We start from the raw sequence: 24,689 nt of genomic DNA, 5'->3' as shown, positions 1-24,689 counted from the left end.
GATGGCAACATAAAGCTAATAGTTTTTCTCTTTTAATTCTGTCATGAATTTTTCAGCTTTGGTGATGGATAACTGAATAAAAATGTTTGATAGTGAAAGTGTAATATTAATTATGAAGCTCCACAACTTCAGAATAGCTCTTCTCACTGCATAGATGTTAACTGAGGTGTATTGAGTGGGAATCCAGTTAGTTTTGCTCTCTGATTTTTTCCTTTTCTTTTTTATTTATTCTTCTCTTATATATTACATCCTGAGAGCAGTTTCCCTGCCTCCTCTCCTCCCAGTTCCTCTCATCATGTTCCCTCTCCCCAAGATCCACTCCTCCTCTCTTTCCATTCAGAAACGTGCAGGCCTCTCAAGGATATCAACCCAGCACTGCCTATCAAGTGACAATAAGAATAGGTACATCCATTCATAATAAATCTGAAAAAGGCAACAAAGTAGGAGGAAAGGGGTACCAAAAGCAGGCAAATGAGACAGAGACAGCCCTCAATCCCACTCTTCAGAGTCTCACTGAACCCTCAAACTGTACAACTGTCACATATATGCAGAGGACCAAGGTCAAATCCATACAAACTTCCTGGTTGTCTGTTCAATTTGGGAGCCCATGTGAGCCCTAGTTGATTCCATAAGCCACATTCTCATGGTGTCCTTGACCCCTCTGCTTCGTACACTCCTTCTTTCACCTCTTCCATAGGATTCCTTGAGCTCTGCTGAATGTTGGGCTGTGGGACTCTGCATCAGCTCTCACCAGTTGCTGCATTAAGCCACTCTGATGGTGATTGTACTAGTCTCCAGTCAAAAATTATAGTAGAGAATCTTCAGGAATTATTTCACAGACTTCTTTTTTTCCCACTCCTGTGTGCTGTGTGGTTCTATTCTAGGTCTCTGGGCTATCCAGACTCTGGTTACTGGCTGTCCATACAGTGTCAATCATAGTCTCCCTCTAATGACATGGATCTTAATTTGGACTAGTCATTGATTGGCCACATCATGAAGCTATGTGCCACCTTTCCCCAGCACATCTTGTAGGCAGGACAAATTGCAGTTCAAAGGTTGTGTGGCTTGTTTGGTGTCCCAATTCCTCTACTGGAAGCCTTGCCTGGTTACAGAAGATGGCTGGTTCAGGCTCCATATCCCTCATTGCTAGGAGTCTGCTAGTGTCATCCTGGCAGATTCCATGGAGTTTCCATGGCACAAGGCTTCCACATTGCCCCTGAAATGCCCACCAATTCAAATGTCTCTCCCAATACTCTTGTGACTTTTTATCTATAAGATCTGTATAATAAAAGTTTTTTTAAGACAATGAATTAAAAAAAAGTATTTTTAAGTGTTATAGCCACTCTTGTCAATTTTAAAATATAAAATATACTTGTATTAATATGATTATGCAGATCTTTCAAAACATCTGATCTTAAGGAAGTGTCTATAGACATGTGTGTGGGTTGCTGCTCCCTCTGAAAAATAGCATTATGGGTAATTTTCTATGAGGAGCATGGACTCAGGGTATGAAGAACAATGATTTCCATTTCATAATAAGATCATTAGAGTCCTAAGGTAGCAAATGCTAGATTGTTTAACTGTTGATTGTGCAAGCTCTAGCATACGTCTATAATTGTAAGCATGCTTACTGAGTGCTGATAGTAAATTAAAAACCTCAACATATGACTCCTCCTCCCTTTCTGAGTAACCAGGATGGTACAGTCTTATAAGTTTCTACCTCTTATCTTTTCTTGAGTCATTCAGGGTTGGCATTTTTTTTTTTAAATTCCATGATCAGGATGTTCAATAAATACCACTTGTTGGAGGATCTGGAAACATAAATCAGTGGTTAAGAATACACACTACTCTTTGAGAGGAACCAGCTTAAATTCCCAGTGTCTGCTTTAGGCATAATGGCCTGTAAGTCCAGGTGATTTGATACCTTTCTGACCTCTTGTACACACACACACACACACACACACACACACACACACACACACACACATAATTTAAATACAAAGAAAATTATTTTGACAAGTGTGTGATTATCTCTACATTTCATATCCTGTGGATCTTCCTTTTAAGTTGGGATATTAGAAGTTTCCTACTCGAAACACCTAGCATGGGTGGATGGTTAATTTGCTGAGTTTGAGTGGAGGTGGAAAAAACAAGACGAGCTTGCACTAACCAGCTTAGCAAGGTCTAGTGTTTTTGTTGATTTTTATCTGGACCTAAGCTTGTTTAGGGAACTTTGGAAAGTGAATCATCAGATTCTATTTCTTATGAGTCTATTAGAATACCTTTAACTTGGTATGCCAGCCTGTGTTGACTACCTAAGGGAGTCCTTACCCTCTATGAGGAGGAGATGTGGGTAGGGGTGGGAGTGGGAGAAGGGGAGGGAGGCAGAACAAGGGTTGGTATGTAAAAAAAGAAAATTTTTTCAATCAAAAATACCTTCTTTTTAGAGTCTGTGTTGTGAAACTGGTATTGATAGGTACTAAAAATATTTATCTCCATTTATACATATAGTCACAAGGAAATAGTAGTCGTCCTCACCCTGCAAGAATAACATTCTGTTGATTTTGGTTTACAAAGTTTTAGGTGTAGAGCTTCCTAAAATATTGGTTCATAACATCTACATTTGTCTAGTAGAATGTTAGATGACAAGCCATATTCTTTATCTGGAATGGATGCAATTGGAGTGATTCTGAGGAAGTGGTCCATTTGGACCACAAATATGTAGCTGCTGAAATAATTTCAGTAGCTTCTGTTACATGCTAGGCAATACAAAGTTTAAAACCAACATTTCTAATCATCTTGAAGATCATTGCAGACTGCATTTAGAAAGCAATTGATGGTGCTGAAGGTGGACCAGGTTACATCCCTACTGCACAAACAGAAAATATCATTTCCAGACCTCTTCTATACTCTGTATTTGGGAAGATTTGATGGCCCCACTGGGGAGCAGCAGACACTTCATATCTCATAATATTCTAAGCCAAAATGCTGCAGGATTCAGCTAATAAAGGCCCAGAAAAGGAATTGTCTTAGGTACGTGTCTATTGCTGTGATAAAACACTGTGCCCAAGGCAACTTAAGAATAAACAGTTTATATCATGTTTGTCTTTCTGAGTCTGGGTTACATCACTCAGGATGATATTTTCTAGTTCTATCCATTGCCTACAAATTTCATGATGTCACTGGCTTTTTTACAGCTGAGTAATACTCCATTGTGAATATATACCACATTTTTCTTTATTCATTCTTCAGTCAGGGGCATCTAGGCTGCTTCTAGGTTCTAGCTGTTACAAATAATGCTGCTATGAACATAGTTGAGCAAGTGTCCTTGTGGTATGATTGAGCATCCCTTGGGTATATGCCAAAGAGTGATATCATTGGGTCTGGAGGTACACTGATTCTCAGGTTTCTGAGAAACAGTCATACTTATTTCCAAAGTGACTGTACAAGTTTGCACTCCCACCAGCAGTGGAGGAGTGTTCCCCTAGCTCCACATCCTCTCCAACGTAAGCCATCACCAGTGTTTTTTATCTTAGCCATTCTGACAGGTGTAAGATGGTATCTCAGAGTCGTTTTGATGACTAGGGATGTTGAGCAATTCCTTAAATGTCTTTCTGCCATTTGGTATTTGTCTGTTAGGAATCCTCTGTTTAGATTGGTAGCCCACAAACATGGTATATACTCACTCATAACTGGATACTAGATGTAAAGCAAAAAATAATTAGACTATAACCCACAGCTCCAGAGAAGCTAGGAAACAAAGAGGACCCTAAGAGTGACATATGGATCATCTTGGGAAAGGGAAACAGAAGGATATCTCCATGAATAAACTAGGAATGAGGGTAGGCAATAGAGGGGAGGGGATGGGGGATGAGAACATGAGGTAACAGGATGGTCGAGCTAGAGGAAGGATAGAGGGGGATTGCAATGAAAGAGATGCCTTGATCAAGGCAGAGATTATGGGGTAAGGAAGAAACCTGGTGCGAGGGAAATTCCCAGGAATCTACAAGAATAACCCCAGAATAGACTACTAGCAACAGTGCTGAACTGGCCTACTCTGGTAAGCAGATTGGTCAATATCCTATATGTCATCATAGCGCCTTTCCAGTATCTGATTGAAGCAGGTGCAGAGATCCACAACTAAGCACCAGGCCAAACTCTGGAAGTCCAAAGAGAGAGAAGAATGATGATATGAACAAGGGAGGGTCAAGATCATGACGGGAAAATCTACAGAGAAACTGAACCAAGATCCTAAGAACTAACAAATTTTAGAACTACAGCTGTGAAACTTGCATGGAACCAGACTAGACCCTCTGCATATGGGAGAGAGATGTGTACCTGGGTCTGTTTGAGGGGCCCCTGGCAGTATAATCAGTATCTATCTCTGGTACATGAGCTGGCTTTCTGGATTCCACTAGCTATGGATGGAAACTTTGCTCACCCTTGATGCAGTAGGGAGGGGCTTGGTCCTGCCTCAATTAAATGAACCAGACTTAGCTGTGCCCCCATGGAAGAACTTACCCCTTTGGAGGAGGTGATGAAGGGTGGGTCAGGGGGAGGCAGGGAGAGCAGAAGAAGGGATGAGAAGGGGATCTATGGTTGGCAGGTAAAATGAATAAAAAAAATTAAATAGTTTATTTTGGGCTTAGTGTTCCAGAAGGTTAGGGTCTGTGATGGAGGAGTGTAGGTAGTAAGCAGTAGAGGGCTAGAGCAACAGCTGGGAGATCACAGCTGGAACTGCAAGCAGGAGACAGAGAGAATAATGGAAATGGCACTAGTGTTTTGAAATCTCAAAGCCAAGCCTCTCCCCAGTGACACATTTCCAACAAATCCACACCTCTGAATCTTGCCCAAACAGGTCTACCAGCTGTGGACCAAGTGCTCACATATGACCCTATGTGAGCTGTTCCCATTCAATTTATCACAGAAACTTTTACCCATATCTACATGTCATCTGTGCAAGACTTCAGGAATCCTCCTCAGAGTGTTAACTAGTTTTCTCTGGTTGAATTTGTCTAATAACAGGCTCTAGAGATCCAGATTGGAGCCATATTTCCCTATGAAGATTCTGAAAGCAATGAGACCTCTGCTTACACAGAGGTGGGTATGAAGCATGGTGGAAGCCAGAACTTATCTCAAAATGGTGTTAGATGAGGGGATGTTGATCTCATCTGTATGGAAGTACCAGTCAGTGACCCTAGCTTTAGGATACCTATTGCATATGAAGACTTAGGTCCAATTTATACCATTTTAAAAACCCACATGAAAGAAAAAGCAACAAACAAAAATTTCATTGCTGAAGGTTGTCTACAGTCATTTCATACATAGTATTGGAAAAACAATGAAGTTGGGATCATTCTGAAGCAAATGTAAAAACTCAGGTCTTAGGAATGTGTGACCAACACAACTAAAGACTTTAAAATGATAGAAGAAGCCATGATGTTGTAGTCAGAGTCTGTAGTTGCATGTTGGTACATCAAGTGTTTGCCTTTGATATATGCCTATTTACATGGCTGTTGGGGATCTCAGCTAAATTCATATTGTTTACACAACAAGCACTTTGCCCGCTAAATATCCACCACTGACAGGTGAGTCTTGTAAAGAAGATACAAGGAGATGTCAGTTAAAAATTGAGGGACACAAATGACAAGATATCAGGGTTCACTCAGTTACACCCTTTGTTATTAGTCTTTGGTTCCCAGAATCCAACTCCTGTCCATTCCCCCTTCCTGGACACCCTCTCTTGACATCCTAGAAGAGAATAATATCATACTACCAGCCTGTACCTATAGGATGCCAACTGTTCAGTTAATGTCAACTATTCCTTGATGTGAACAGTGTTGTCCAGTGGTGATGTCAACTCCCTCAGCAAATGCTGTCATTGTTGTCTTCTCAACACAACCCCATAAGCCCTTGGGAAGAAGTTCTTGGAGCATATACAATATACATCTTAAGTGTTGCTGCCAATCTACTGCCTGTAGGTAGTCTGCCTGTGCCTTTGCTCACTTAGTCTCCATCCACAAGCAAGCATCACAGATATATTATACCTACACAGGTGAGTACTTTCTTTCAAATCTCCAGTCTGCAGAGGACCAGACATTCTCAGGCAGAATATATAATTGCTGTTCCCTGAATTAACATCTTTCTTTCATGGGATTACTCCTGAACAGATTCAATCCCCACAATGGAAAGAATCAACCTTGAGGCTTGAGTCCAACATAGATAGAGGAAGGCTGCAGGTGAAAAGCACTTCAAGGCCTGACAATCCCTTCTTGGGGCTCTTTTCTAAGGCAGAAAGAATAGGTATGCTCCCAGTGAGGTTCCCTGGATTAAATGTTTTGTGAATGTATTCATTTTCTTTATACAAATCTCAGACTCAACCACTGAAGTTCACAAACTATAGAGGCATTTATGAAGACCAAACAATGTAGATGACAAGAAGCAGACATTTTTGTATTTCTTTTAAAGTTTTGATGTATGGATTAACATAGTTTACACTACATTTGTAGAAATATTTTACATAGCACTTCCATATTTGTGTCACATTATACAATATAACATATACATAATTACCAACATTTCATCCAAATCCAAATTCAAGGACAAAATTCAAAAACAGTACGTAATACTTACTGAAAAATAAGATCTTAGTCAATACATTAAAGTAATTTTATGTTAAATTTAAATTTAACTGTATTTTTAATATGAATAATGTGTCTTTTGTGTTTTTCAGAATATTCTTGAATTCTTGGGCTTAACTGAACTTCTTTCATCAATGTACCAACATATTGAAACTTCAGTCATGCAGTGTTATATGGTTTCTTTGAAGTTGAGGCTTACATTTTTACTAAATTTACATATATGTGCATGTGTGTGCATATTTTATTTGTATTACTATATTACATCTTCATAGTGTATATATGGATAAAATACCCATTTTAAGATATTGTCAATATTTCATATAGATAATCAAATTCATTTTTTTACTGGAAACTTAGGCTTTTGTCAATAAACACCAAACAGATTTAATGAAAGTTGCCTAATTTCAAATCTATTTATAATTATCAGCAGTTCTGAAACAAATGTATGTACTCTTTCATGCTTCACTAAAAACATCCATGTATAACAACACTGTCTTGAGTATTTATCATCCCAGTCACTCAAGCTATGCTCTTTAAGTGCATTTTCTCATCTCCATGCCTGACTGAGGACCAATGATTACTTATTTGATAGCTTCTGGAGGAGAGTCAATTTTCATCAAGGTTGTAGCCCCAGAGAAGTTCACCATACTCTATTGGATGGCCTAAACCCAGGTGTATATGTGCTGCACAAATCACAGCTGATTTATTCTTTAAGGACACACAGTTGGAGATAAGGAATAGCAGTGGATCTGTGAGGAGTTACAGATGGAGCAATAGAGGATTGTTCCCCTGGCTCCACATCCTTGCCAGTATGAGCCATGATATTTGTTATTGATCTTAGCCATTTTAACAGGTGTAAGATGGAATCTCAAAGTAGTTTTGTTTCACATTTTCTTCATGGCTAAGGATTTTGAACCTCTCTTTAGGGTTTTTTTTTTTTTACTTCTGTGATTCCTCTATTGTGAATTCTCTTTATAACTATAAACTATTTTTAATTGGATTATTAGGTTTGTTGATGTCTAGTTTCTTGAGTTCTTTATATATTTTGGGTATCAGCCCTCTATGTAATGTGGAACTGATGAAAATCTTTTTCCATCCTGTAGGCTGCTGTTTTGTTCTATTGACCATGACTTTTGCCTTAGAGATAATTTTCAAGTTAATGAGGTCCCATTTATTAATTGTCAGTCTTAGTGCCTGTGATATCTATGTTCTGTTTAGGAAATTGTCTCCACTGCTGATGCATTTAAGGCTATTCTATTCTTTATCTTCTATCAGATTCAATGTCTGGTTTTATGTTGAGTTCTTTGATCCACTAGGCTTGAGTTTTGAGCAGAGTAATGAATATGAATCTGCTTGTGTTCTTCTAGATGCACACATCCAGTTAGACCAGGACCATTCATTGAAAATGCTTTTCTCTAATTCCAGTGTGAATTTCTGGTTTATTTAACAAAAGCAATTTTTTTAAAATTCTTCTCTCATATATTACATTCTGAGGGCACTTTTTCTCTTTTTACTCTTCCATGTTTTCTTCCCCCACCATATGTCTCCTCCTACTGATTCCTAGGTTGCATGGGCAGTTAACATCAGTGTATGTTGGATGCTCTGAGCATCCATCTGATCTGGAAATGTACTGTCTTCCAGCTATTTGCTGCTTTGTTCTTTCATAGCTGTTGATTGCATCTTTAATAGACTCACTTTTTAAAACTGAAAGCATGGCAATTGTGGATCATTCTCCATACAAAACACAGACATTCATGAAGTCAGATATAAATTTACATAAAAATGGATTGTGGGTAGATGAATCAAACTTTTACTGTGAATATTATATACTGCTTTATATCAACGTGGGTGAGAGAAGAGGCCAATTAAGGAGTTGAACCATATAACTATGGTTGGAAGTACAACATCTGTGGAATGTGCTAGTAGCATACAGGCCTTGGAAGCACCAATGGTACATTCTGTGTCCTCATGTCATGTGGTGCCAAAATTCCCTTCTCTTCTGAGTATGTCATTGTTTTATTTCAGTTAGCTTTGGAAATTAATAGACAATACTAACAAAAATTTTAAAATAAAACAAGTGAAGTTAGTCTCCCAGAGAGACTATTTACCTCCATGGTTGACTTAAATGTTCTTTTAAATAATATATCGTGGATTTACCTCTGATCATACACCAGAATATTCCAACTTTGTTTTTTCTTGTTGTTGTTTTTTTCTTTTTGACAGTTTCTTTATGTCACCTAAGGTGAACTCAAATACACAGTCTTCCCACTTCTTCCTCCCAAGAACAGGGACAACAAAATCTGTGCTACCCACTTGTATTCTCCCATCTGTCATTCATATTAATTTAAACTAACAACCTGATGCTTACATATGTAAGCATTTCCAGTATTTACTTTGGATGCAGTTTCTGCAGTTCAACTCTAAACCTTTTCATTTGAAAATTTATCTACAGCTGAATTTTAAAAATGTATTTCTAAACATTTTTCCAGAGTTGTGAATTGTACTTTAGATTTAAGAAACACAGTGTCTACTTTCCCTCCAATACCCAACACTTGCATGTTTCATGACCATCACTGAACTGTTCTGACCTTTTTCATTCTATTCACTTATTCTTATTTCCTGACTGCCAGCAACCCTTGATTCTGCAATTTAGGATGACAAACTAGGTGCAGACCAACAATGATTAACTTTTGGACTGAAGATGACAATGTTGATTAAAAAATCCCATCCTCATAGATGCTCACAGGAGGACAAAACTCTGCATTCTCCTACACCTTAATTATCTCAGCTACTGTGATGTTCTCCATTTAAACAGTGAGTGGTGATAGTTTCAGCACTCATATCATACATCGTGCATTGCCTGTGTCCCAGAATGGGTTACAAACTGCATTGGGAAGAAACTTTGTAGACAATCAGTGTCTGCTGCAAAGGTTGATATTGACAGTGTGTTACAGGACAAAACTGGGTAGAAGACATGGATAGAGGGATGCAGACAGCACAGCTTTTAGAGTTCTCTGACTACACAAGCACAGTGTGCTGTCTGGTAAAAACAAGTACAAAAGAGCCTGAAGAAGGAAGCATAGTGTCTGATGAGCAGAAAGGGGCAGAATGCTGGAAAGCATGCAGACATGGCCATACCAGTGTTAGACAGCCACTTAATGGTTCCTTCAAGGACAGACAGATAAGATGAAAAGACAATTGATGTTGCATAGAAGAGCACAAAGCTGCTCACTAGGGTGAGGATGCTTTGGGTGGCTCTGGTCTCAGGGGATGACCTAGGAGACTGGGATCTGTGGATGTGTTGTGCCCTCTGCTTATGTTTCAGCAGGATAAACACCATGTAGACACTGGCCAACATCATGAGTCCCAAAAAGATGACATCATTGGATGCCAATATGATTACAATAAATGTGTTGAACAATCTCCCAGATTTTTTAAAAACACAATATCCAAAATCTTTTATACCAGTAACATTTCCTCCATTCCATGTGTCAGTTGCATATACAGGAACAAAGACATATAACAACAGCTGGAGGGCCCAGCACAGACCCAGGGAAGGACCAATGATCCTGGGGGTTCTGACCTTGAGCTGTGACCACTTGGAATTACTGGGGCTGATGGTGATAGCCTGAAAGACACTCAATAGGGATGTGGAACCAAGGGATACTCCTCTGCCAACTCTATGAAAATATAAGACAAGTTTACATGAAACATTATGTAGATAGTAAGTCTGAGTAAAAGCAGCAATGGTCTGTGGGATTCCTCTGCAGAGAACTATGAAGTTGGCCCAGGTCAAGTGTTTGACAATCGCATCTGTGGGCTTTGCCCTGATTCCAGACAAGTCAGCAATAATAAAGCAACAAAGCAAGACTGAATTCCCCAGCATTCCCAGTGCAGTCTGGGACAGGAAGAAGATCCCCAAAGCCAAGTCTCTGGAAGCCATTCTGTCATGGTCCTGGTTCAATACAAAGTATGCCCAGAGGACACTTGTTAAACAAGTCGGATTTTATTTTTCTTGGCATGCCAAGCCATGTGCTACATAGACACTACTACATTACATACACAACTAATGTTAATAAATGTCTTTCTAGTAAGTAGTTAGCTAGGTCTCCGTGAATTGCTATTGTTTGAATTGCAGACAGTTAACTGTGACATTGTGACAAAATTTTAACTTTATAATGTCATTAATAGGTGTTAGCATCTTCCAAATGCTTTACAATTAATTGCTGGTTTATAATCCACAGTGCACTTGTGTGCTGTGGGATGTATGGCAAATGTGTTGCTTATTAATCAATAAAACACTGATTGGCCGTTGGCTAGGCAGGAAGTATAGGCGGGGCAAGGAGGAGAATAAAGCTGGGAAGTGGAAGGCTGAGTCAGAGAGACACTGCCAGCTGCCACGATGACAAACAGCATGGGAAGATACCGGTAAGCCACAAGCCATGTGGCAAGGTATAGATTAATGGAAATGGATTAATTTGAGCTGTAGTTAGCAAGAAGCCTGCCACGGCCATACAGTTTGAAAGCAACATAAGTCTCTGTGTTTACTTGGTCGGGTCTGAGAGACTGTGGGACTGGCAGGTGAAAGAGATTTGCCCTGACTGTGGGCCAGGCAGGAAAACTCCAGCTACAAATGGCGTCCAACGTGGTGGCAAGAGTTTCCACCTAAAAACTGAGAAAAAAGATTCTAAAACGGAGCTAAAAACAGCTTCCTAATTGTCTCTCTCAAATGAGCGGCAGCTGCTGGTTTCAGCTACTGGTGGGTTCCTGGTGTGCGTGCTCAACCTGCAGTATGGCGGGAATCAGGCCTCTACAAGTGGCACATTAAGCTGCGTGGTGGATTTAGCCTTTGTAGGTACAAAACAAAACAAAGAGGTTTTTGGGCTACACGCTGCTTGGATAAAAGCATAGACCCACGATAGCTCCCAGAGCTGGCGGTAAACGTAGCCATGTTGGGAAGCTGAGGTGGGCGGAGCCAGCAGTCACAGCTGCTGCAGTTTAAAGCAATAGATTCACAATAAGACAGATTCAGGTGTAATAGTTTACAATGTGTGTAAAATATACGTAGGCTTGAAAGAGACAAAAAAGGTGATATATAGAGTTATAGAAACAAATACATAGTTTTAAAAAATAAAGTCTTTAAAGAGACAGTAAAGGTAGTATAAAAAAAAGCCACATAAAAATGGATATTACACAGAGAATCTGGATTGTGTTGTCTTTGGGACTTTTAACTGCAGAGAGAGATTTGATTGTAAAGGAAGCTGAGTTAAACCAATATGCATATTTTAAAGATATCTTGACTTCAAAATTTCGATGTAAGGATATGTTACTTTGGAAAGGAGTCTCTGCTTTTGTTCCCACAGAAAGCCAAAGGCTATGGATTTGTTCCAGATTAAGATACATCAGGTTTGACCAGCCAAGACCCCCTGAAGGTCTCCAATGACACCATGGCCCAGATGATCCAACATCCAGAATGGTTTGAAGGCATCTGGCTCAGACGATACAGCCTCATGGACTATTCCATAATTCTAAAATTTTCTTTGTTTCCCCATAAGATACAGCGCCCCCTTCCAGCAGTAAGTAGTAAGAGAAGCTACGTCCAAATTCCCAAATTATATGTAATTTTACTTTGTTAAGGTTAAAACCTTCCTTTTTGAAAAAAAAAAGGGGGGGGAAGTGCTGTGGGATGTATGGCAAATGTGTTGCTTATTAATCAATAAAACACTGATTGGCCGTTGGCTAGGCAGGAAGTATAGGCGGGGCAAGGAGGAGAATAAAGCTGGGAAGTGGAAGGCTGAGTCAGAGAGACACTGCCAGCTGCCACGATGACAAACAGCATGGGAAGATACTGGTAAGCCACGAGCCATGTGGCAAGGTATAGATTAATGGAAATGGATTAATTTGAGCTGTAGTTAGCAAGAAGCCTGCCACGGCCATACAGTTTGAAAGCAACATAAGTCTCTGTGTTTACTTGGTCGGGTCTGAGAGGCTGTGGGACTGGCAGGTGAAAGAGATTTGCCCTGACTGTGGGCCAGGCAGGAAAACTCCAGCTACACTTGTGAGATAGTTAATGATAAAACTACATTCAGATGAGTGTCCTGGTTACAGACACTCTACAGTTTAACATGGTCCTAGCAACTAGTAAAAGGCAGGGACTTATCAGAAAGGAGACTGTCTGACTCCAGAGAAGATAGTAACCCCTAACTAAGATGCTATTGACAATTGATAGCTACTAGGAAAGGTGGAGTCAACTTCCTTTAAAAATGTGTCCCCTAATAGGTTGACAATGACATAGTAGATGGTCATACATGCAAGAGCATACAGACACCACAAAGTAAGTTTTATGTGTTAAGAATTTAAAAAGGCACAAACATGGATGGGTATATTAACAATGTGGAACTGTGAGGAGTGAGGGAGACATAAAAATTATCAAAATGCATGTAAATTTCTCAAAGATAAAAAGTGAGAATAAATAATAGATAATGATAAAAGCAATACAAATTGAGAATAAAAAACAGAGAGTTATAAAAAATAAAAGTAAACAGTGACCATTAGCTATCAGGAAAGATAACATTTGAACTCTCCTTTTTTAAACACATACATGTAATTGCATTTACGTATGTCTGCATGCACGTATATTTGCTTATGTTTGCTTTTAAATGATCTCAACATTAGGTTTTAAACTTTTAATTTGGCATGTGTTACTTAAAATATAACTATCACACTTAAACATGTCTATATACATGGAAATAGCAAAACAACTATCAATATACTTAAAATAAGATGCAGTGAAGGCATTTATTCAATGGGAGGATGACTAGTGAGATTCGTCATCTTTTTCTAATGAACTTAAAGCACAATAGACACTGTATGGAGCTATTGAACAATAGAAGCATCCCTTCTAAATTTGGGGGCATAAAGTTTAACTAATATAGCTATAAGTGTTACAGAAATTACCAGATACTAGTATACTAGTATATACATATGTCAGTCAATGATACAACAGGTTTTTAACACATATCACAATAATAATTGACATATCTTTTTTTATTCAAAGGAATATCTGGCCTGGGAATAGTGACACATGCCTTTAATTCCAGCTCCAAGTAGGAAGAGATCAAAGGACCTCTATGAGTTTGAGGCTAGCCTGGTCTATACAACAAGTTACAGGACAGCAAGAAGTACATAAATTTTCTCTGTAGTGGTATTTCCTCCACCCATGACCTTGGGCTATATGGCCTGAAGGAAGTGGTGCTTCTTGCCATTGTATATGACCTCTTAAAAGAAAAGATAGAGGGGTCACAGGGTCCCTTCTCCCTGCTTCATGCTTCCTGGTGTGATTGAACTGGTGTGATTGAACTCTCCCATTCATATCAGAGGATGACTTCAGCTGTCTACTCAGTTCTGTATTTGTGAGTATATTTCCTCAATTTATAAACTAATAAATTTCCCTAATACCCAATAAGCAGATTCCCATGGATTTCTCACACTATCTGGTGCTCAATGTGGGGAACAAGCCCACAACCCTGAGATTAAGATTCTCAAGCTCTAGATAGCCTAAGAAACGCATGAGAGTCTTCTCAAGGAGTATTAGAGAAGTTTACTAGGATATAAATTGAGGAAATCCACTCACACAGAACCGATAGACAGCTGAAGTCGTCCTCTGATCCGACAGGTAGCAAATCCAGCTGGGAGTAAAATAACACAGGAAGCAGGAAGCAGGGAGAAGGGACCTCATGATCTCTCCCCCTGTCCTTTTAAGAGGTCATATACAACACAAGAAGCACTGCCTCCTTCAGACCACATAGCCCAAGGTCATGGGCAGAGCAAATACCACTACATTTCCCCTTTTTGTCTAAATAAGAAGGTTCTAAACCTAATGCAAACTATATACAATAAGAATGATTATCAAATATTCTCCAGGAAAAACAAAGGGTAACAACATAAACAAAAATGGGACTACAACCAACAAGAACAACATCAAACAAAAAAACACATGCTCAATGTCCAGAAATGTTGAGATCATAGGTAAATGATAAATTGCTGAGATTACTCCCATAGCTATCCTATCCTGAAGATTCTAACTTTAGTATCTAAAATGTTCTTAGCTAAGATATAAGAGGACTATAACTGTAACAATCTACTCTTCAAATTCATAAAAAACCTGGTAAGGAAAATAATATTACCTGAGTAAACAGGAAGTGCAAGCAAGCAATTTTCAAAAAATTTTGAAAATAGACAGAGACAGCTAGCAGGTTGGACAGTCACCTAAAGATTCTCAGCACTATTGGGTTATCCATTTTGGCTATAGAACTAGAATATCTGACAGACCATTTTCAGGAGCAGGAATTTTGAAAGATTGTCTTATCCTGTCTTGTCAAGGTTCAGTAGTTTCTTTTCCTTGTGTCCTGCTTGTCTGGAATAAACAGTATGCATACTGTCAGAAGTCAAGGCAAAGGCAGTTCTTTGCTCAGCAAGACCCTGTCTCAAAAACCAAACAAACAGCAACCTCAGGGGCACATGGAAATTCATGTCTGGGGGAAGTGGACGTATCAGAGACCTCAGGCATGAGTGACATGAGGTTGCATTCATTCAGTTAGTCAAATGTCCATGCACTTGAAATTTGAATATTGAAACATTAATTTACCACGTGCTTCTCTTTTCACAAGTCAGAACATAAAGCCCTCTAAGAAGGATATTAAGGTTTCACTATTCCACTCTGCACAGGCATTTCCAACAAAGAAAAAAAATCTGCATGCATATAAAGCCCCAGTGGAAAGCGGAATCTGGGGTATAAATATGCAGAAGATATCAAACAGCTCTCAAATTGCTCTTGTAACTTATTAAATTCTGGGAGAGTTTTACCAACCCACTGCACAAAGTTGGGGATTATTAAATTAAACGTAGGGCAGATGAATCTGTGTGAGAGTGATAAAAGATTTTAGTCATTTCCCACCTTTCTAGGAGCAGACACACGGTCATTGTCTTGAAAAAGTTCACCAAAGTAGGAAACCAGGAGAGTCTCTCACCTGCAGCCTCCATCATATCACGTTTGGCTCAGATCTCTGGCTGATTCTTCCCACTATGAACATTCAACCTGTGCAGGAGCCCTTCCCTGAAAGAGTAAGATAATTTACAAAGTCTGAATTTACCCATCTTCCAGAGACTGCCTTGTCCTTTGAAGACTGGGTGCCTGAAGAAAAGTAACTCACCTCTGCAGATAAGATGCATCTGTGATGCTGGGTGTATAGCCATGAAGTTTACAGCATCTCTCAAGATAAAGGCTGAATGTTTTCAGCACTCATACGCTAAGAGGATGACAGGATGATGTCACAAGAAGGAACAGTGACAGTTATGCCAAGGGATTTTACATCACCTCTGAAAAACACTTGTTATCACCAATAAGCAACAGAAACTTTTAACTCAGTAGTGATCATCACAGAAGGGCAGGCTAGAAAAGTAAAGTCACTCTTCTTCCCTGGGGTGTCAGATGCTAAGAGTCCCAGTAGCAGAACCAGACAGTGATTATAATCTTGGGAGCAGGGACCAAGAACAAAGTGTGAAGTTATAAGTGGACTATAATATTGGGATGTATTATTATAAAAACACCTCTTACATCTCTTACATTTGAAGAGACTGGAAGTTTTTGCTGGACCTCACAGGCACAGCTAATACATTTTTAGTTCATTTAAGATTTAATACTGCTATCCAGCTGTATGCTTAGCCTGTGTGATTAACCTGCATTTAAAAGAACAATGTAATAACCAATCTTACTTGTTTTGGATTTCCCATGTAATCGGTTTTTACAACCTAAGCTAATGCATAGCTTTACTCCTAAAATGTATAATCTTCTATGCCCTGACACAAGAGTAATGCTGGTGTGTATGTATGTTGTAGTTATAAATGATTAAAACAGCTAGTTTGAACTCAACCTTATGAAATAAATACATACAAAAAATGTGGGAAGTGACACAGATATAGGTTGATGTATCTATATCCAGTGATGTTACAGCACTGTTTCTTATCTGAGTCGGTTGAGAGTAGTTGGTGTCAGTGTCTTAATCCCTTGTAAAAATTCTTTTAAATATTTCTGTAAAGTATCCCTCATTCCTTACTCCATGTGAAGCTTCCATGCTGTTCAATAAATACAGAGCAAAGTCTTTTGTGAGGCACAGGGCAATAGATCCACAAGTCATCATTCAGTTGATTCAGACAGACAGAGAATGGTAGAAGACAATAGGAAAAAAAAGTAAAGAATTTAAATCTGGGCTTTTTCTTAGTTAAATCCTCAGGGAAAGAGCTTCTTAATTTCCTTTACTTAATGTGACCCTGACACATATTGAGTACTTTGAGGCTACTAGTAATGCATTTAAAACCAATACTCTCTGCTTCTTTATGGTCTATCTGCATGAAATTCAAATTTCTCCTCATGACCCCACCTCATGTGGACCACATAGTCTTCCCCTCCTAACATCCTTGCCTCAAACCATTGTTTAAACCCAGTCTCCAAGTCCGGGACACGAAGGTTTTAGCACAGAATTCTACTGGGCTTTCAAAGAAGAGTTAAACCCAGTAATCCTCAAATTATTCCACAAAACAGAAACAGAGGGGACAGTGCCAATTCATTTTATAAGGCCACAATTACTTTGTTAACAGGACGACAGAGAGACCCAACAAGGCAGAGATTTACAGGCCAATTTCCCTTGTTAGCATAGATGTAAAAATTCTCAATTCAATATTTGCAAACAGAATCTCATAACACATCAAACAGTCATCCATCCTGTTCATTCTGGGAGTACAGGGACAGTTTTAACATATATAAATCAATAAATGTAATCTGCCATAGAAACAAACTGAAGTTAAAAAAAAAAACATGATCATCTTTTTAGATGCAGACATGGCCTTTGACAAAATCCAACATTCCTTCATGACATAGGTCTTAAAGATATTATGTATTATACAGATATATATCAATATAATAAAGTTTAAACTTAGAAAGATCGCCTCTATTTCCCCTTCCCAAGGTGATATATGAATCCCTCTTAGGGTTTTGTTTGTATTCTAGCTTTTCTGGATCAGTGGGTTGTAGTCTTATCATCCTTTGCTTTATATCTAGTATCCACTTGTGACTCAGTACATGCCATGTTTGTCTTTTTGAGTCTGGCTTACTTCACACAGGATGATATTTTCTAGTTCTATCCATTTACCTGCAAAATGCATGATGCCATTGTTTTTTTTACAGCTGAGTAATACTCTATTGTGTATATGTACCACATTTTCTTTACCCATTCTTCAGCGAGGGGCATCTAGGTTGTTTCCAGGTTCTGGCTATGAAAAATAACGTGCTAGTTGAGCAAATGACCTTGTGGTATGAATGAGCATCCATCCCTTGTATATATGCCCAAGAGTGGTATCATTGGGTCTTGAGATAGATTGATTCCCAATTTTTTGAAAAATCAAAATACTGATTTCCAAATTGACAGTACAAGTTTGCACTCCCAATAACATTGGAGGAGTGTTCCCCTTGTTCCACATCCTCTCCAACATAAGCTGTCATCAGTGTTTTTGATCTTAGCCACTCTGACAGGTGTAAGATGGTATCTCAGAGTCATTTTTATTTGCGTTTCCCTGATGACTAAGGATGTTGAGCAATTCCTTAAATGTCTTTTGGACATTTGAGATTCTTCTGTTGAGAATTCTCTGTTTAGACCTGTATCCTATTTCTTAATCATATTGTTAGGTATTTTGATGTCTTGTTTATTGAGTTTTTTTATATATTGTGGATATCAGCCCTCTGTCAGATGTGGGGTTGGAGATATTTTCTCATTCTGTAGGCTGTCATACTGTTTTATTTACCTAGTCCTTTGATTTAGAGAAGCTTCTCTGTTTCAGGAGGTCCCATTTATTAAATGTTGATCTCAGTGTTTTTGCTACTTGTGTTGTATTTAGTAAGTGGTCTCCTGAGCCAACATGTTCTACTTCCTAATTTCTCTTCCATCAGGTTCATTGTAACTCTATTTATGTTGAGACTTTTGATCCACTTGGATTTGAGTTTTGTGCATGGTGATAGATATGTATCTGTTTGGAATATTCTACATATTGACAACCAGTTATGACAGAACCAAATGTTGAAGATACTTTATTTTTTCTCTTGTATAGTTTTGGATTCTTTGTCAAAAATCAGATATTCATAGGTGTATGAATTAACATCAGGGTCTATAAACAGATTCTACTGGTCCACATGTCTGTTTTTATTCCAATATCAAGCTGTTTTTATTACTATAGCTCTATAGTAGAGCTTGAAGTCAGGGATGCTAATGCCTCAAGAAGTTCCTTACTGTGGATATCAACCACTTGGTATGCTGTGAATATGTTGCTCTGATTTGGTTGAAAAATAAAATGCTGATTGGCCAGTAGCCAGGAAGGAAGTATAGTATAGGTGGGACAAGCAGAGAGGAGAATTCTGGGAACAGGAAGGCTGAGTCAGGAGATCCTGCCAGCCACTGCCACCATGAGAAGATGTAAAGTACCAATAAGCCATGAGCCACATGGCAAGGTATAGATTTATAGAAATGGGTTAACTTAAGATATAAGAACTAGATATCGAGAAGCCTACCATGGCCATACAGTTTATAAGTAATATAAGTCTCTGTGTGTCTACTTGGGTCTGAGTGTCTGTGGGCCCAGAAGGACTGGAGAAATCTCCAGCTACAGTTGCTTTGTTGTGAAGGATTGTTTTAGCTATCCTGGGTTTTTTGCTTTATCATATGAAGCAGAGTATTTTTACTTTGAGGTCTCTGAAAAATTGAATTGGGATTTTCATGGGGATTGCATTGAATCTGCAGATTGCTTTTGGTAAGTTTGCCATTTTTATAATCTTGGTTCTACCTATGCCTGAGGATGGGAGATCATTCCATTTTCTGATATCTTTTTAAATGTCTCTCTTCAAGAACTTAAATGTCTTGTCATACAGGTCTTTCATTTGTTTGGTTAGTATTACCTTAAGGTATTTTATATTATTTGTGGCTATTGTAAATGGTGATGGTTCTCTTATTTCATTCTTGGCCCATTTATCATTTGTGTATATGAGGGCTAGTGATTTTTTTAGTTAATCTTGTATCTCAACACATTACTGAAGGTGTTTATCAGGTGTAGGAGTTCCCTGGTACAATTTTTGAGATAACTTGTGTATACTATCATATCATCTGCAAATAGTAAAAGTTTGACTTCTTTCTTTCCAATTTCTATCTCCTTGATCTCCTTTTGTTGTCTTATTGCTCTAGCTAGAACTTCAAGTACTATATTAAATAGATACAGGGAGAGTGGACAGCCTTGTCTTATTCCTGATATTAGTAGAATCACTTTGTATTTCTCTCCATTTCATTTGATGTTGGCTGCTGGCTTGCTGTAAATTTTGTTTAGGTGTGTTCTTTGTACTCCTGATCTCTCTAAGACCTTCATCATGAAGGGGTGTTAGATTTTGCCAAAGGCTTTTTCAGCATCTAATGAAATGATAATGTGGTTTTTTTTTTTCAGTTTCTTTACATGTTGGATTATATTGAAAGATTTTCATATGTTGAACCATCCCTGTATCTCTGGGATAAAGTCTACTTAATTATGGTGGATAATTTTCTGATGCATTCTTGGATTTGGTTTGCCAGTATTTTTTGATTATTTTTGCATCAACATTCATGAGGGAGATTGATCTGTAATTATCTTTCTTTTACATCTTCATATGGTTTGGGTATCATGGTAACCACAGCATCATAGAAAGAGTTTGGTAATGTTCCTTCTTTTCTATTGTGTGAAACAATTTGAGGAGTATTGGTGTTAGCTTTGAAATTCTTGTAGAATTCTGCACTGAAACCATCTGGCCCTGGGTTTTTTGGTTAGGAGACTTTTAATGACTGCTTCTATTTCCATAGGGGTTATAGGTCTTCTTAAATTGTTTATCTGGTCATGATTTAATTTGACTAAGTGGTACCTATCCAGAAAATTATATATTTCTTTTAGATTTTCCAATTTTGTGAGAGTACAAGTTTTTGAAGTATAACCTTATGATTCTCTGGTTCCTCTCATTGTCTGCTATGTCTCCCTTTTCATTTCTGATTTTGTTAATTTGGATTCTCTCTCTCTCTCTCTCTCTCTCTCTCTCTCTCTCTCTCTCTCTCTCTCTGCCTTTTGGTTATTATGGATAAGGGCTTGTCTATCTTGTTGATTTTCTCAAAGAACCACGTCTTGGTTTCATTGATTATTTATATTGTTCTCTTTGTTTCTATTTTATTGATTTCAGCCATCAATTTGATTACTTTCTGTCATCTACTCCTCCTGGGTGAGTTTTTTCTATTTTATTCTAGAGCTTTCTGATGTGCTGTTAAGTCACTAGTGTGAGATTTCTCCAAATTCTTTATATGGGCATTTAGTGCTATGAATTTTCCTCTTACCACTACTTTCATAGTGTTCCATAAGTTAGGGTATATTGTACATTCATTTTCATTGAATTCTGGGAATTCTTTAACTTCTTTCTTATTTCTTCCTTGATCCAGTAGTGATTCTGTTGAGCATTATTCAGTTTTCGTGAGTTTGTAGATTTTCTGTAATTTGTGTTGTTGTTGAAATCTAACTTTAAGCCATGGTGGTCCAATAAAATACAGAAGGTTATTCCATTTTTTTAATCTGTTGAGATTTGTTTTGTGACTGAATATATATTCATTTTTAGAGAAGGTTCCATGGTGTGCTGAGAAGATGATACATTCTTTTGTGTTTGGGTAGAATATTCTATTGATTTCTATTAAGTCCATTTGAGTCGAAACACCTGTTACTTCCCTTATTTATCTGCCCATTGGTGAGAGTGTAGTTTTTGAAGTCTCCCACTATTAGTGTGTGGGGTTTGATATGCAATTAAAGCTTTAGTAATATTTATTATACATATGTGAGTTCCCTTGTATTTGGGGCATATATATTCGGAATTAAGACTTCATTTTTGATGCATTATTCCTGTGTTGAATGTGTAATGTACTTCTTGATCTCTTTTGATTAAGTTTACTTTGTTGCTGTGGGATGTTCTGTATGGCAAATGTGTTGCTGATTGATCAATAAATAAAGTACTGATTGGCTAGTGGCTAGGGAGGAAGTATAGGCGGGACAAGGAGGAGAATAAAACTGGGAAGTGGAAGGCTGAGTCAGAGAGACACTGGCAGCTGCCACGATGAGAAACAGCATGTGAAGATGCCGGTAAGCCACGAGCCATGTGGCAAAGTATAGATTTATAGAAATGGATTAATTTAAGCTGTAAGAAAAGTTAGCAAGAATCCTGCCATGGCCATACAGTTTGTAACCAATATAATCTCTGTGTTTACTTGGTCGGGTCTGAGCGGCTGTGGGACTGGCAGGAGAGAGAGATTTGCCCTGACTGTGGGCCAGGCAGGAAAACTCAAGCTACACTTTGAAGTCTATTTTGTTAAACATCAGGATAGCTACACTGCCCTGCTTCTTAAGTCCATTTGATTGGTAAAACTTTTTCCCAACCATTTACTCTGAGGTAGTGTCTGTCTTTGAAAGTGAGGTCTGAGCCAGGTGATGGTGGCACACACATTTAATCCCAACACTTGGGAGGCAGAGCAGGCAGATTTCTCTGAGTTCAAGGCCAGCCTGGACTACAGAGTGAGTTCCAGGAAAGGCACAAAGCAACATAGAGAAACACTGCCTCAAAAAACCAAAAAGAAAGAAAGAAAGAAAGAAAGAAAGAAAGAAAGAAAGAAAGAAAGAAAGAAGGAAGGAAGGAAGGAAGGAAGGAAGGAAGGAAGGAAGAAGAAAGAAAGAAAGAAAGAAAGAAAGAAAGAAAGAAAGAAAGAAAGAAAGAAAGAAAGAAAGAAAAGAAAATGAGGTCTGTTTCTTATATGCAACAGAAGGATGGATCTTGTTTTCTGTTTTCATATCCATTCTCTTAGCCTGTGTCTTTTTATAGATGGATCAAGTCCATTGATATTAAGGGATATTAATGACCATTAATTGTTAATTCCTGTTATTTTTGGTGGTAGCTTTTTTTGTATTTCACTTCTTTGGGAATTGTTGGTGTGGAACTATCTATTGCCTGTATTTTCATGGGTGCATGTAACTTCCTTAGGTTGGGTTTTTACTTCTAGTACTTTCTGTAGAGCTAGATTTGTGTATAAGTATTATTTAAATCTGGCTTTGTTATGGAATATCGTGTTTACTCCATCTATGATGATTGAGAGTTTTGCTGGGTATAGTAGTCTGGGTTGGCATCTATGGTCTCTTAGTGTTTACAAGCTGTCTGTCCAGGACTTTCTGCCTTTCAGAGAACTTTCTGCCATTGAGACCTTGGGTGCTATTCTGATGAGTCTGCTTTTATATGCTAATTGGCCTTTTTGTTTGAAGGTTTTTTTTCTGAGATAGGGCTTCTCTGTGTAATATTTGTGCCTCTCCTGGATCTTGCTCTGTATACCAAGCTGGCCTCAAACTCACAGAGATCCTTCTGGCTCTGCCTCCTGAGTGCTGGGATTAAAGGTGTGTGCCACCACCACCCAGCTCCTTTGCAGCTCTTAGTATTCTTTCTTTATTTTATATATTTACTGGTTCGATTATTATGTGGCAAGGGTTTTGGTTTTTTTTTTTTTTTTTTTTGGTGTCCAGTCTATTTTGTGTTCTGTAAACTTCTTGTATCTTCATAGGTATTTCCTTCTTTAGGTTGGGAAAGTTTTCTTCTGTGATTTTGTTGAATATATTTTCTGTGTCTTTGAGTTGGTCTTCTTCTTCTTCTTCTTCTTCTTCTTCTTCTTCTTCTTCTTCTTCTTCTTCTTCTATCCCTATTATTCTTTGGTTTGGCCTTTTCATGATGTCCCAGATTTCCTGAAAATTTTATATTATGTCTCTGTTGGCTCTAATGTTTTCTTTGACCAATGAATCTATTTCCTCTACTATACCTTCAACACCAGAGAGTCTCTCCTCCATATTGTGCATTGTCTTGGTTATGCTTTCCTCTGTAATTTATTTACTCAGATTTTCCATTTCCAGCATTCCCTCCATTTTTGTCTTTTTTCTTGCCTCTATTTCAATTTTCATGTCTTAACCTGTTCCTTTCACCTCTTTGTTTGTTTTTTCTTGGTTTTCTTGACTTTGTTTAAGGGACTTACTGATTGCTTTCAATTTTTTGTTTGACTTTTCCTTAATTTCTTTAAGGGATTTTTTATTTCCTCTTTAAAGGCCTCTATAATTTTTATAAAGTAATTTTTAAGGTCATTTTCTTCTGCTTCTTCTATGTTGAGATGTTTAGGTCATGCTGTAGTAGACCCACTAGGTTCTGGTGCTGCCATATTGCTCTTCACATTGTTGAATGTATTCTTTCACTGGTGTCTACCCATCTCTTCCTCCAGTCAGAGCAAACAAGTGTCTGTGTCTTAGGGAGCTCCTAGGTTCTCAGGGGGTTGGGAGACAGTGTTATGTGAAGATTGTCTTGTCCAATGAGGGGTGGTGGTGGAAAGGCCTTCCCACAGGAGTCTTGGCTGCTAGCTTTTAAATGAGGCTGCATTGGGTGGGGGTATAGGAGCACATCCCTAGATTCTTGGAAGATGGGATGGGTGAACATTGACTCACCTTTTCATCCAATCAGAGCTAGCAGAGTCTGTGTCTCAGTGAGCAGCTTTGATTTGGGGGAATGGGTGAGTTTGGGTGACAAAGTGGGGCTTGTAGATTATAGGATAGCATGAGGGGTAGTAATCAGGCCTGCCTTCAGGAGTCTTGCCTGGTGACCTGCAAATGGGACTGTAATGGGTGGGGGTATGGGGGACTGCTTGTGCCCCTGAGTCTATGGCTTAGAGGCTGGGGCCACTGGCTAGGAGAACATTGACTCAGCTATTGGTCCAATCAGAGCTGTCAGAGTCTGTGTTTCAGGGAGGAGCAATGGTCTTGGAGGATGGATGGGTTTGGGGGGGTGGAGGGGGCTTGTAGATTACAGGGTCTAATGGGGGTGGTCGTCAGGCCTGCCTGTAAGATGGTCTGTAAGATGGCCTGCAATGGGGCTGCAAT

General features: G+C 38.6%; 1 protein-coding gene across 1 annotated transcript; it reads right to left on the bottom strand.

The window, feature by feature from the left end:
* Window positions 1–9,645: 9,645 nt before the first annotated feature.
* Window positions 9,646–10,584, bottom strand: LOC131901747 (vomeronasal type-1 receptor 4-like). Its single transcript, XM_059252858.1, has one exon. It carries the CDS (start codon window positions 10,582–10,584, stop codon window positions 9,646–9,648), a length of 939 nt encoding a protein of 312 aa, XP_059108841.1.
* Window positions 10,585–24,689: the final 14,105 nt, after the last annotated feature.

Source organism: Peromyscus eremicus, chromosome 1 (genome assembly GCF_949786415.1).
Source record: "Peromyscus eremicus chromosome 1, PerEre_H2_v1, whole genome shotgun sequence".
NCBI lineage: Eukaryota > Metazoa > Chordata > Mammalia > Rodentia > Cricetidae > Peromyscus > Peromyscus eremicus.
This window is presented reverse-complemented; position numbering and strand designations above follow the sequence as displayed.